The 12,890-nt window shown below is 40.8% G+C and overlaps 1 protein-coding gene across 2 annotated transcripts; it reads left to right on the top strand.

The window, feature by feature from the left end:
• Window positions 1-743: 743 nt before the first annotated feature.
• Window positions 744-10,840, top strand: LOC308111847 (uncharacterized protein). Of its 2 annotated transcripts, none has more exons than XM_080466928.1 (6): window positions 744-888; window positions 1,480-1,534; window positions 2,603-2,656; window positions 4,096-4,731; window positions 5,652-6,899; window positions 6,999-10,840. In XM_080466928.1, the coding sequence occupies exons 2-6, from the start codon at window positions 1,498-1,500 to the stop codon at window positions 9,047-9,049; spliced, it is 4,026 nt and encodes a 1,341-aa protein (XP_080323054.1). In that variant the 5' UTR covers window positions 744-888; window positions 1,480-1,497; the 3' UTR covers window positions 9,050-10,840. The 2 variants fall into 2 exon arrangements, with proteins under 2 accessions (XP_080323054.1, XP_080323055.1); XM_080466929.1 differs by having other exon boundaries at window positions 753-888; window positions 1,483-1,534.
• The last annotated feature ends 2,050 nt before the right edge of the window (window positions 10,841-12,890 follow it).

Raw genomic sequence — 12,890 nt, 5'->3', positions numbered from 1 at the left:
TCAAGGTTTCATTTGTTCCAGTGCAAGAGGTCCTTTATGTCACAACTTCTATTTAATATCTTTGAATAAACCTGAACGACTTGAATTGCTTTTCTTTGTCAAACTTTCCTGAAGAGTTCTTGAACTATCTGCCTGTCATTTGTACATGAGACCGTTACTCTTCCTCCAGTGTGACCAGCACATTTATTTAATGAGGAACAAAATCACTGACTTTTGTCACTTTGAAAGGATTTCAAAGGCTTTGGGACTCCAGTGAACCGTGATGTGTTATTCTCCACACATGGGCTGAACTTGGAACAGCGGACATTCTTCATGAGAGGCTGGCCGACCAGTATTACCCCAAGAGTGAAGGCCTCATGCATACTCCATAAGAACAAGACGAAGGTTCGGCAGTGTGGGGGTCTTGCCGAACAAAATGACGTCATGGGCGAAGAAATTTGTTTCGGCTGACTCCTGAAAGAACCCAGAACGTCTGAAGAACTGCAGGCCTCGGGAATCCAGGAGGTCCCACAACAACCCTAAACAGAAATTGGGGGTAATAGCCACACACTTCTAAATTTAGTCTGCAAATGTGCACATCATACATTTTTGATGGTTTTCAGTAAATATTGAAGGTTTTAATGGTAGAACATCCTTAGATTAATTGTAATGTCTACATTTATCTTTTAAAATAAAAAAACTTTCAAGGGACTCTCTCACCAGACCTGGCAACCCTGCTGTTTACTGCACTAATAAGAAGTGAAAGTAAAAACAGACTGCGAAAGAACCGAGGGCAGGTGAAAGCTTGACGATGATCAGACTCTGAGATCTGTTCATTAATATCGTGGTGTTGGAGGAGTTTGATCCTGGAATGGGCAGTTTGTGGAAGAACAACATCAGATTTCACAGGTGAGCTTCAATGAAACTTTAAAAGTTTTGTGTTCAGACATTAAACGGAAGACTTGTGGAAGTTTAGACGGTCCCCACCCTTACAGATGGCGCCGAGGGGCAGAAAATGTGTTCTGGATTTGAATTTCAGGATATGAATTTATTTCAGAATAAAAACAGGTCACATAGTTTTAGTGGGGCACTATTGTTGCAAAACTAATTTTGTTTCATGGTCATAATTTACACTAATGAGTCCAAATCTGAAAAACGTTTTTGTTTATTTCGAGTCAACAGCGACCAGATACTGTGTCAAAATTGCCTTTTGATAACAATTAACTTTTGAAATCATGAAGCTGATCCATACTGTAGTTTCTGAACTTTTGTTTCCCTGTTTGACACGTCTTACGTGGTGGGGGAAGGTGTGAGGTGGGAGGAGGTGGGAGGACTCAAGTGGTAGCTGAAGGTGGGAGGAGGTGGGACTAATCTGACTTTTTCCTCAGAGGCTTCTCGCTGGTGTTAATCTCACATCCTCACACTGAATCATAATTTTGCATATTTGTTCAAACAACAGATGATTTTAGGAGTTCTGATGTGTTTCTTTCTTCTTCTCAGCAGTTTCATTAACCTGAGATGTTTTCTATAGACGTAATGGCGACCAAAGGATCTGGTGAGTCTTGTTTCTTTCACTATTTTTAAAACTTAAGTCCTGTCCCACCAATAACACATGAGACATGTGTACTAATCATATATCAGATTTTAGTATTTTTAGGGTCCGAGCCCAAGCAGAGCTGGGCGACGCCCAGTTGGAATGCAATAGTTTATTTTAGTTTCTACTACTGTGCAAACTACAGTACTGTTTTTCCAGCGATTTCTGCTCCACACGGTTTACAGACGGTCTTCTGGTCCTTGTTGAAGTGTGACCAGATGTCTTTTCTGTTGATCTGAACATTTAAATGTTTTGGATGGTTGGTGCCTCCTGATGTCTCCACCTGTAGCTCAGGTGTCACAATCCACCATTTGATTTCAAAGAGTTTCTGAATGTTTTATGTTTTCGTTGGAAATCCAGATAAGTTGAAGGTTCTGATCTCTTCTTCCTCTGCTGACATGTGAAAGTAGAAATATTACATAATAAGATCTTTATATGAATCTTCTCTTGTTTAAAAATGTCAATGGAGACTTTTGGTCCTCAGGTTCTTAAACATCTTCAAATGTATCCTGAAAAGTCTTTGGACAACCTGCAGGAGGTGAAGACAAACTAAAGTCTGAGAAGAACTTCTGTGTCGAGATGATGCAGAGGGCAGTTTGTTGTCTTGATGCAGTCCACTACATTTTAAAGTTCTGTGTCGAGGTTGTACACACTGTGAAGTAATTCAACATTGTAACACCATGGGAGTGGAGTTTCTGGAACATCTCTACTGAAATCACATGAAACTTGTTGTCAGAGTTCACTTCCTGGTACGAGATGTTGCATCCTGGTACAATTAGACAGTGATTGAAGCATTTGGGATTTGATTGAAATATGATTGGTTATAAATTAACATCCAAACAAACCAGGTTTTATTTTGTGCGTGTACGGAACAAACCAGAAAATGTGAGGATCAGGAATGACGTAGTAGAGCGGACCAATCACAGCCTTGTGTTCTGTGTTGCTTTGACGTGTAGTTTGAAATATTTGGAGCCATAAATTAGTCTGAAGTGAAAGATGTCTGAATGTTTGATTCCTGTCTTTTTCCAGTTTCAGATCCACCGCTGAAGCGCAGCAGCAGCTTTTCATTAATTCCACCTGACAGTGAGTACAACTTCCATACCAGCAGGTGGCGCTGCAGCAGTGCTCAGTTATTAAAAGTCTGACTGTGCGATAAACTTGTGCCAATAGAAAGTAAATTTGAATTCTTTAAAATCTCAATCTTAATGTGAACTGGCCTGCTGGCGTACTGTTACAGATCCTGGTGAGCTGATGTGATCACTCCCGGCCCCGTTCTTTTGGATTAACTGGTTTAAATTTTAAAATAAGCCTCACAAAAAGTACGGCACGAAGAAACTTAATTGTAGCCTGTGTTCACCTGGACATGTACAGATTTCTAATATCTGCTCTTACTGGCTGCAACAACTGATGCTGAAGGAACTTAGTATCCAGTTAACAGGGAAACCCTTTGATCCATAACACCGGTCTTCGTTGCCAAAATGCTTGTAAAACATTAATTCAGTAAAATGGTTGAAAACTAAAACGTTACTTAAATTTGTCAACGTTGCCTGGAAGTCTCTTGGGCGTTTGGACACTGGGCTCAGCAGGTCGAGAGGAAGCAGTAATACATGTCAGTAGATTCAACAGGTGTCTTGCTACACCTGAGAAATTCTGAATTGTCTCCCTGTCAAACATCTGAATATACAGCAATGTGTTAGAAAAAACAACAACATCTGTGTAGCTCCTCTAATTGAGAATTATTGATTTATTTATTTATGGTTATCTTCCATTTCATTATTAATGGACCGGAGACCGGCTCGGGAGTGATCCCGTCGGCCCACCTGGATTTATCCCAATATGCCAGCTGGCCAGTTCACCACTGGTCATGTTGTAATTCTAATAATTGTTTGTATCGGAAGTGTTGACACAAAGTAAAGAACGGAAATTGCGTTGTAGTAAAATCAACTTCTTCTCATCTGCGTTTGACTAGATTTACCTGACACAAGGTCCCAGATGTGTGGCACAAAAAAATCTTATAAAAAACACTGAACCTGAATGGAGAGAATGGAATGAAATACAGGTTAGATTTTATCGTGATACACCAATAGATTAAATTCAAATTTAAGTCCATCCAGATTTGGATTTAAAGAATTCGAATTCACTTTGTACTGTGACAACATTTATCCCATACCTGAGATTGTAGGAGCTGATAGGAATATTTTACAGTCACGGAAACAAGAGCACTCACTGTTATATTGATCTACAACACACAAATCAATGACACAGATCTACAACACACAACACAAAGTATACAGTTGTAATAGATATAAACACAGAGAGATATTGTTAATATCTCAAAATTGATGTGAAAGCACAAGAACCCTTGAAAGATCTTGTTATAGAAGGATCAATATTCCTGTACTTTACTCTGACTGCTGTAATAAACCATGAGGGTCAGAACTGTCTGATTGCAGAATAAATCTCCTGTAAAAGTGATTAAACATCTTCATGTTGAATTCCTGATTAAACCACTTCCTTTCCAGTGTCGGAGCTGAGGGCGGTTCTGTTGGGGAACAGCTGGTCTGAGAGGAGCTCAGTGGGAAACTTCATACTGGGAAAGACGACATTCTACACGGACGAAGAACCGGATCAATGTGTCTGTCTCGGCAGAAAGTTGAAGGATAAAACACTTGTTCTTGTCAACACCCCAAACCTCCTGCAACCCAACATCTCTCAGAAAGAACTGACAGGACATGTAGAACTTTGTGCGAGGTTCTCTGATCCTGGACCTCATGTGTTCCTGCTGGTTATTCAGCCTGAAGACTTCACCAAGGAGAACAGTCAGAGGCTTCAGTCCTTCATGGACAACTTCAGTGAGCAGTCATGGAGTCATTCAATCTTACTGATATCAACACCTGAAGAGGAAACGTCGTCACCTCTGGAGGAAACTTTCCCCTCATTGAGAGACTTGATAAAGAAATGTAGAGTCAAACTGTTGTGGAACAAAAAAAACAAACAAAACCTGTTGACAAGCATGTCTGACATGATGGAGGAGAACCAGGGAGAGCATGTGACACAAGATGTTTACAGAGATGCACATTCAAATTTTCCTTCTGGTTCCCAAAGTTTGCATCAAGAACCTTCGACCAGCTTCAACCAGGATCCTGTGGCAGGAAACAGTAAGTGGAAAAACGTTTTATACAGTCAGAGGAACACAAAACCTTTGAGTTTGTACTCTGTGTGTTATCACCATCATCATCACCACCATCATCATCATCACTATTTTTAAAGGTTGAGATTTAACACATGGTCAGATTTATGATGAGAATGACTGATGTAGTGCTGCCACTAACGATAATCCTTGTAATGATTTCTCCATTCATTGACCAATCTAAACGACACATTAAACAAAATCAAGTGTTTGCTATTTCATTTGTGTTCAAAACACAAATCATCACCTGTACTTTGACAAATGCAAACGATAAATTACATTTGCTCAAATGAATATAATGAAGCAGAACGAGAGCTGATAATTTACCGTATCTCGTTCATCGTATATGTGGAAGACACTGTGGTAGATGCTGAGTGCCGCCTGGTTTGGTGACTGGATTAGGGTGAGCAGACACCACACTGTTGTATTGCTGCCATCTGCTGGATATTAGACCAATTCCATTTTGAGTCCTTTATATCCTACTGTACAGCCACGTGGATCTGAGAAAGTCCAGAACTATTTTCACATTTGTCCACTCCTCCATGCTCAGTAATGATGAAAGACTGAAAACAGCAACTCCAGGTCTCTGCTGTGTTTTTGTCACAACATATGAAATAGATTTCCAGCACCTACATTGCACGATATTGTTCCCTTGGAAATCGACAGAACACATTTAATTAGTTTTCACATCTCACACAACACTGATTTTTCACATCAGTTTATACATTAAAACTGATTTAAGCTCCTGATGTTAAACATCTTAATGAGAGCAAACAGTCACCTCCAATAAAACCTGACCTCCTGTCAGCTGTGTAAATATTCTTCATTTTAAATGTTTGAAGGTGTTTTGTCATCTAATGTTCAGTCTTATTCATGTTTTCATTCCAGCACACGGACTCAGGATCGTCTTGCTTGGAAAAAGTGATGATAAGAAAACATCCCTGGGAAACATCATCACAGGGAAACAAGAGTTTAAAGTACCATTTATAATCCCTGGAACATATAACATTTTGGGAGGAAAACAGTGTGTGTCTGTCAGGGGAGAGTGGAACAGAAAACCTTTGACAGTGGTGAAAACTCCAGACGTCTTTAATCTGTCGGTGGAAGCAGTGAGAAAGGAGATGAAGCGATGTGTGGAGTTCTGTTCTCCAGGACCAAATGTTCTGCTGCTGCTAGTGAAGCCCTCTGAGTTCACTGAAGACGAGAGAAAAACTCTGATATTCATCCTGAGTCTGTTTGGTCAGGATGTCTTCAAACACTCCATGGTTGTCCTGACCCATAAAGAAGAGAATCACTACGCAGTAGACCAACTCATCCAGGACTGCCAGCCAAAGGTTCACAGCTTCACTGACAGGAGGGATCCTTCCAAACATGAGGTCCAACAGTTGATGCAGAAAATAGAAGATATAGCGAGCACCCAGAGAGGAAAGTTTCTGATTATAGATAAAGAAACAGATGTTGTAGCAGTGAAAAGAGAACCCCGACCTCCTGTGAACCTGGTGTTGTTTGGCAGAAGAGGATCAGGAAAGACGTCAGCAGTCAATGCTATACTGGGACAAGGAAGGTTTGGACCAGCTGCCAACTCCTCAGAGTGTGTCAGAACCCAGAGAGAGGTGTGTGGAGAGTGGGTCTCTGTGGTGGAGCTGCCTGCTTTGTATGGAAGACCTCAGGAGGAGGTGATGGAGAAGTCTCTCAGGTGTGTCTCCCTCTGTGATCCTGAAGGTGTCCATGCCTTCATCCTGGTCCTACCTGTGGGTCCACTCACTGATGAAGACAAGGGAGAGTTACAGACCATCCAGAAGACCTTCAGCTCTTCAGTCAATGACTTCACCATGATTCTGTTCACTGTGGACTCAGATCCTTCAAGTCGCAACTTTCTAGAGGAAAACAAGGAGCTACAAGAGTTGTGTCAGAGCTTTAGTGGGGAACCTTTTGTTATCAACATTCATGGAAGACAAGATCTTTCAAGGTTGTTATATAATGTAGACACAATGAGACGAGACAGAAATGGACCAGACTCCTACACAAGGGAAATGTTCCATCATGTCCAAATAGGAAAGATCATCCAACAAGAAAAGAACATCAACCTGCTTCAGTCTGAACTTGAGGAGCTGAAAACAAAGAACACAGACAGCTGTAAGTACATCACTTATTATTTCTGTCTTTAACAGGACTTCACCTCTCAGCACAACATTGTTCTGTTGTTTTATGGTAACGTGTGGTCTTCTTTCACAGGTGATGGGGAGATACAGAACACAGAGTGTCTCAGGATTGTTCTTCTGGGTAAGACTGGCAGTGGAAAGAGCTCCTCAGGAAACACCATCCTGGGAAGAAAGGAGTTTAAAGCTGAACTTGGAGGAAAATCAGTCACCAAACACTGTCAGAAAGCTGTGGGTGAAGTAGACGATCGTACGGTCGTTGTGGTCGATACTCCTGGACTGTTTGATGACAGTTTGTCCAATGAAGAGGTAAATGGAGAGATGGTGAAATGTGTGAGTCTTCTGGCTCCGGGACCACACGTCTTCTTGTTGGTGATAAGAATCGGCAGATTCACACTAGAAGAGAAAGAAACACTGAAACTCATCAGGAATGAATTTGGAAAGAATTCTCTGCACTTTGCCTTCATTCTGTTAACGGGAGGCGATGAACTGGATGAAGCTGAGCTGTCAGTTGAAGAATACATTAGAGATAAATGTGATGATTCATTTAAGAGTCTGATTGCCGACTGTGGAGGAAGATTTCATGTGTTCAACAATCGTGACCGAAATCCAAATCAAGTCAGGCAGCTGATAACAAAGATCGACACCATGGTGAAGAAAAACAAAGGCAACTGCTTCACCAATGAGATGCTGCAAGAAGCTGAGGCAGCAATAAAGAAGGAAATGGAAAAGCTCCTGAAGGAGAAGGAAGAAGAGATGAAGAGAGAGAGGGAGGAAGTGGGAAAAAGGCATGAGGAAGAAATGCAGAAGATGATGATGAGAATGAAGAAACAAAGAGCTGAACTGGAAGAAGAGAGAAAACTGATAAAGGAACAACTGAATGAAAAGGAGGAAAACATCAGAAAGGAGCGCGAGCTGAGAAAGAGAGAACATGAGGAGAGAGAAGAAGAAGACAGGAAGAAGAAAAGTCAGGAGGAAGTTCAAAGACGAGAGTGGAAACAAAAGCTTGAAGCTTTAGAGAAGAACATAAAATCTGAATCTGACCAAAAAGAAACCATCGACAAAAAACTGGTGGAGTCTCGAGAAGAGATGAGGAAGGAGCGAGAGATCTGGGAAGAGAAAAGAAAAGAGTGGTGGGAGGAAAGAGAGAAAGAAAATGAAGAAATACGACAGAAGGAGCGAAATAAACTGTCAAAGCTTCAGGAAGAGTTTGAGCAGGAAAGAAAAGAATATGAAAGTAAAAGAAGAGAAGATGATGAAAAGAAACGAGAGGAAGAGGAGAAGAAGAGACAAGAATTAGAAGAAAACTACAGGAAAGAATTGGAGAACATGAAAAAGAAACATGAAGACGAGGCCAGACAACAAGCTGAAGTGTTCAATGAATTCAAGATCAACAAAGAAAAGGAACTTTCAGCTTTAATAGACAAACATATAAAAGATGTGAGCGAACTGAAGAAAAAGCATTTAGAAAGTCAGCAGGAGCAAAAGAAGGAAAGTGAAGAGAAAGAAAAAAGCCTGAAAACCCAAATGGATGAACAGCTGGACAAACATAAAGAAGAACTGACTGACTTGACTCTTGTCATCATGAAACAACAAAAAGAAAATCATCAAAAACTGCAAGAGATTCAAACAAAACATAAAGATGACATGAAAAAACTCTATTCTGATCTAAAGAAAACTTTGGATGAAAAGATCACAGAGGAAATCAATCGCTTGAAGAAAGTACAGCAGAATGAAATGGAAGCTTTAGAGAAGGAACTTCAAACAGAAAACAAAGAACAGAGAAAGGCTGAAATGTCCATCAAGCATGAAGAAGAAATAAAAACTCTGAGAGCAAAAGTGGAGGATAAACAGAAACAAACCAGGAAGAAAGAAATGGATAAACTACAGAAGCAACATGATGACGAGATGAAAGAATTCAATAAGAAAATTTTATGTGAGATGCAAATGAAACGGGAAAAAGAAATTATGTTACAGAGACAACATGATGAAGAGATGAACACACTGTACCAGAAAGTCAGAGATGGAGACGATGTGAAAGAGTTTGAGGAACTGAGGAAAAAACACGAAGAAGAAATGAAGAAACTAAAGGAGGAAGTTCGTCCAAAGTGGTGTACGATTTTATAAAGTGGATCAGACATCAGTGTGGATTCATAATTCACCAGTGTACAAAGTGCTGCCTCTGTATTTCTTCTACCTTCCTACTCAACATGACCCGGCACTCGACCTTCATGTTCTACTTTTCTTTTTGAACTGTGAAATGTGAACCAATGGATCAAAAACACCGACCAGTTACTGAACTCTGTAATCCAGAAAGTCTCTGCTGGAAAGTTCTTCTCTTGTATCTCCTCAAAGGAAAAATGTGTGGAACTTCTAATGGGATGATCCATCCATCCATCCATCCATCCATCCATCCATCCATCCATCCTCTAAACGGGTCTAAGATCTCTGAACTCCTCCACCTGGGGAAAGTTTCCTCTCTCTCCCTGTGATGTTCCCATTTATCTCATGTTATGAAAGTAATGATCTAACAAACACCTGATTCCTTCATCGTGTCGGAGGGACTCGTGTTTTCCTTCGTCTTTAAAACTTCATCAAACTGAGGACGTGGAGGCGGGTTCCACCTGGACAGGTGAGCCGTCCATCACAGGACACAGACAGCGAGACCGACGGGACGTCTACAGTCTACAACTCGCCTCAAGCACTGTGGGGAGAAACGCATGCAAACTCCACTCAGACAGGACGTGAGGACCTTGTTGCTATGAAGGGAGAGAATGAACTCCTGCAGCAGAGTGAAGCCACAACTCACCTCAATATCTGAGACGTTTCTGCTGGATGACGATCAAAACATCAGCATAGCAACATTTTCTCCATCTTTGCAGGGGTCCAACACGTTCCAATAAGACAAACCGTTTAAAGAGCTCAGACTGTCAGTGGTACTCACTGGGACTACACAGTTATGACTTCATCTCATGATTGTTCTGTTCATCTTCTCTTTGTGATTTACTGATTTTATGCTTCAATGTATCTGAAACATTCAAATCTGATGTTGAGAGAAGAGAGTGATGGTTTCACTCTGATTAAATGTTGTTAATGTAAATACAGCAATACCAAGAGGAAACATCCATCCATGAGTAGAAGTTCTATTTGTTTTACGAAAGCTTTATATCCTGCCGCAGTTTATTTGAATGTTTAACAGAAACACAGTGACTCACCGCTGATCACATGTAAATAATGAAGAAGTGTCATCTCTTCATGCAGGTTGTCATGTGAGCTTAAAGGGGTCATATTGCAAAATTCATTTTCTAATGGTTTTCCAACAGTGATAATTGTCCCCATACCTGGAACGACGCCCCAGAAGTAAAGACAGTCTGTCTTCTGCCTCCCTGGCTTGTTTCAGTTTTTAAAAAGTGTGTTGCTCCAACGAGCCAATCAGAAATCAAACCCTATATAGTGTCATCGGGGGTTTAGCCAATCAAGGTAGGCCCTCTCTTTGACTCCTCCCACAATTAGGCAGCTCTGTTTTGGCATGTGGCACCACGAGAGGAAGTACTTCCTCCTCTTCCCAAGATGGGCATCTGTGGGCGGAGCCAGTCCAGCTCACACAGACACAGCAGATTCTGAATGCAGCTCCTATGATCCAATATTCAAATGGATCAAAATCAAGGAAAAGCTGGATTTGGGGCGATAAACTTTGAAAACATTGTTTTTGGACTAACGAGACCATGTGAAAGTGTTGAAAAGCTGGACAGTATGACTCCTTTAAAGGTTGAAGATTCTTTGTTTAGAAATGTTTCCTGTTCAAAAAGAATACATGTATATATTTTCAATGATTTGATGGACAACGTTCGGACTTTTCTGAGTTCACTCAAAAACATCAACTGAGGCTGTTGTTTAACTTGCATATCATAAATATATTTGATTAATATGAGCGTATTGAGTATTTTTTTGTTAAATGGTTCATTCTAATACATGTTCTTCAGATAACATAACCAAAAGGGACTGAATCTACTAAATCTGAATGGATGGAAGTGTGTGGCAGTCCAGGCTAGCTCAGTTGGTAGAGCATGAGACTCAAGGTATCTCAAGGTAGAGGGTTCGTGTCCCACACCGGGAGCCACCTTCCCGTGGGGCAGGAAGGTTCTTAATATGGAGCTCAGTGGATCACCCAATGATGTACAAAGGAGTGAGGTGAAAGTTCAAAGAGCAGAAATACAGAGGAGGATTGTGACGAGTGGAAGCAAGACTCAATATCTGGACAGAGCAGGTGCTGAGGCGCTCAGGAATCCAAGAACACAGAATCTCAGAGAACCCAGACATGGTCCCAGGGATCATAGTGACACAGATAAACCGGAACAAGACACACAACAGAGACCAGGTGAAGAGAATAACACTCAGGTGAAACACATAAGGGCAGGGAACAGCAATCAGACACGAGGAGGGACCTAAATGTCCAAATCAACTGACATGAGGAAGACTGAACACTGTCAAAAAATGAAGGTTACAATTGAAATCTAGATCCAGGATTACTTAATTGGACGTAAAACACAAATCTAGTCATTCAGAAGCCGAACTCATGTGGAGCAGCCCGTGGCCACCAGGGGGCGCCAGCAGAACATCAGAGTTCCAGCAGAACGTCAGAGAACCCCTCTTACACCATCTTACCATCTTCCTCCTCCTCTCCTCCTCTCCTCCCCACTCTCTTCTCTTTCTTCTTTCTTCTCGTCTTACTTATCACCCCCCTCCTTCTCCTCCTCCTCTCAATGAATGATAAATTGTTCTGCATGTGGCCCCAGAAAAAAGTTTGAAAGGAAGTTTGATCCCTGCGATTCAGAGTAAGGATGCACTTTAGAAGAATTAGTTGTTAAAATCAAGGGAATTAGTCATTTCTTTATTTGAACGTTTCTGCTAACACAGAGTGAGGACAACTGAAGCTCGAGGTCGAGCTTCCTTCAATAGAAACATTAAAATGTTAATATAAACTAGTATGAGTGACACAAATGTTTCTTCTCTCTGTTATAACGTTGCAGCGGTCGCTGCCTCTTTTTTGGGGGACAGACAGCTCATAAAATCCACAACAATTGTAGTGGAAATGTTTTATTCAGGTGCAAATGAGATAAGTGCTGAGGTCACATTATTTTTTTTTACTGCTGCTTTCCGCTGCTGTAATAAAGGAGGATGTTAAAAAATAACCCCGTTTGGGCAAATATGGAGCAGAGCTGGAACAGGAAGTGAAGCGTTCAGAATTCACAGAGCTGACCACCAGGGGGCAGTAACAACACTGGGAGAGCAGCGGTCCTCAGGTGAGCCTCAGGTATATGGGCGGGGCTTACCTGAGGACACCTGGGACCCAGCTGCAGGATGAACGCTGTCACTCGTTCTGGACAGAAACTCATGTTGGACGAGTTTTAAAGGTATGTTAGACATTTATTGGATATTATTTGTCATAATTTGGAATTGTATGTGTGTTTTGGATGTATTACAAACTAGATTGAATCTCTTTTCAGGTGTTTTGTATGTATTTTAAACTGGTTTTAGTCTAGTTTTAGCGGTGTTTTGTTTTAAACAGTTTTTTGTTGTTTCGTTTCAAACGTTATGGACATATTTCAAACTGGTTTTAAATGTTTAAGATTTATGTTAAACTAATATAGTTTCAGTTGTTTTGGACGCATCTTAAAGTGGTAAAAGATAGTTTGGTCATATTTCAAATTGTATGTTTTTTTAAAACTGGTTTTAGTCCAGTTTCATATGTATTGTATGTATTTCAAACTGGTTTTAGACTAGTTTCTGATCTTTTGCGTGGGTTTTAAAGTGGTTTTAAACTAGTTTAAGAGGTTTTGGATGTATTTAAAACTGGCTTTCAGATGTGTTTTGGCAGATTTTATATTAGTTTTACAAATATCATCTGTTACACCACTTTTTGGACCTCATTCAAACTAGCACGAAGACGCATTCTAAAGTAGCTTTT

Source organism: Lipophrys pholis, assembly GCF_963383615.2.
Source record: "Lipophrys pholis genome assembly, chromosome: 7".
NCBI lineage: Eukaryota > Metazoa > Chordata > Actinopteri > Blenniiformes > Blenniidae > Lipophrys > Lipophrys pholis.
This window is presented reverse-complemented; position numbering and strand designations above follow the sequence as displayed.

Bases quoted from the DNA above. Each gene is read 5' to 3' on its own strand.
- LOC308111847 (XM_080466928.1), top strand. From the start codon at position 1,498: ATGTTTTCTATAGACGTAATGGCGACCAAAGGATCTG. The intron at 4,732-5,651 runs GTAAGTGGAAAA...TTTTCATTCCAG, and splicing joins GGATCCTGTGGCAGGAAACA to CACACGGACTCAGGATCGTC. The intron at 6,900-6,998 runs GTAAGTACATCA...CTTCTTTCACAG, and splicing joins AACAAAGAACACAGACAGCT to GTGATGGGGAGATACAGAAC.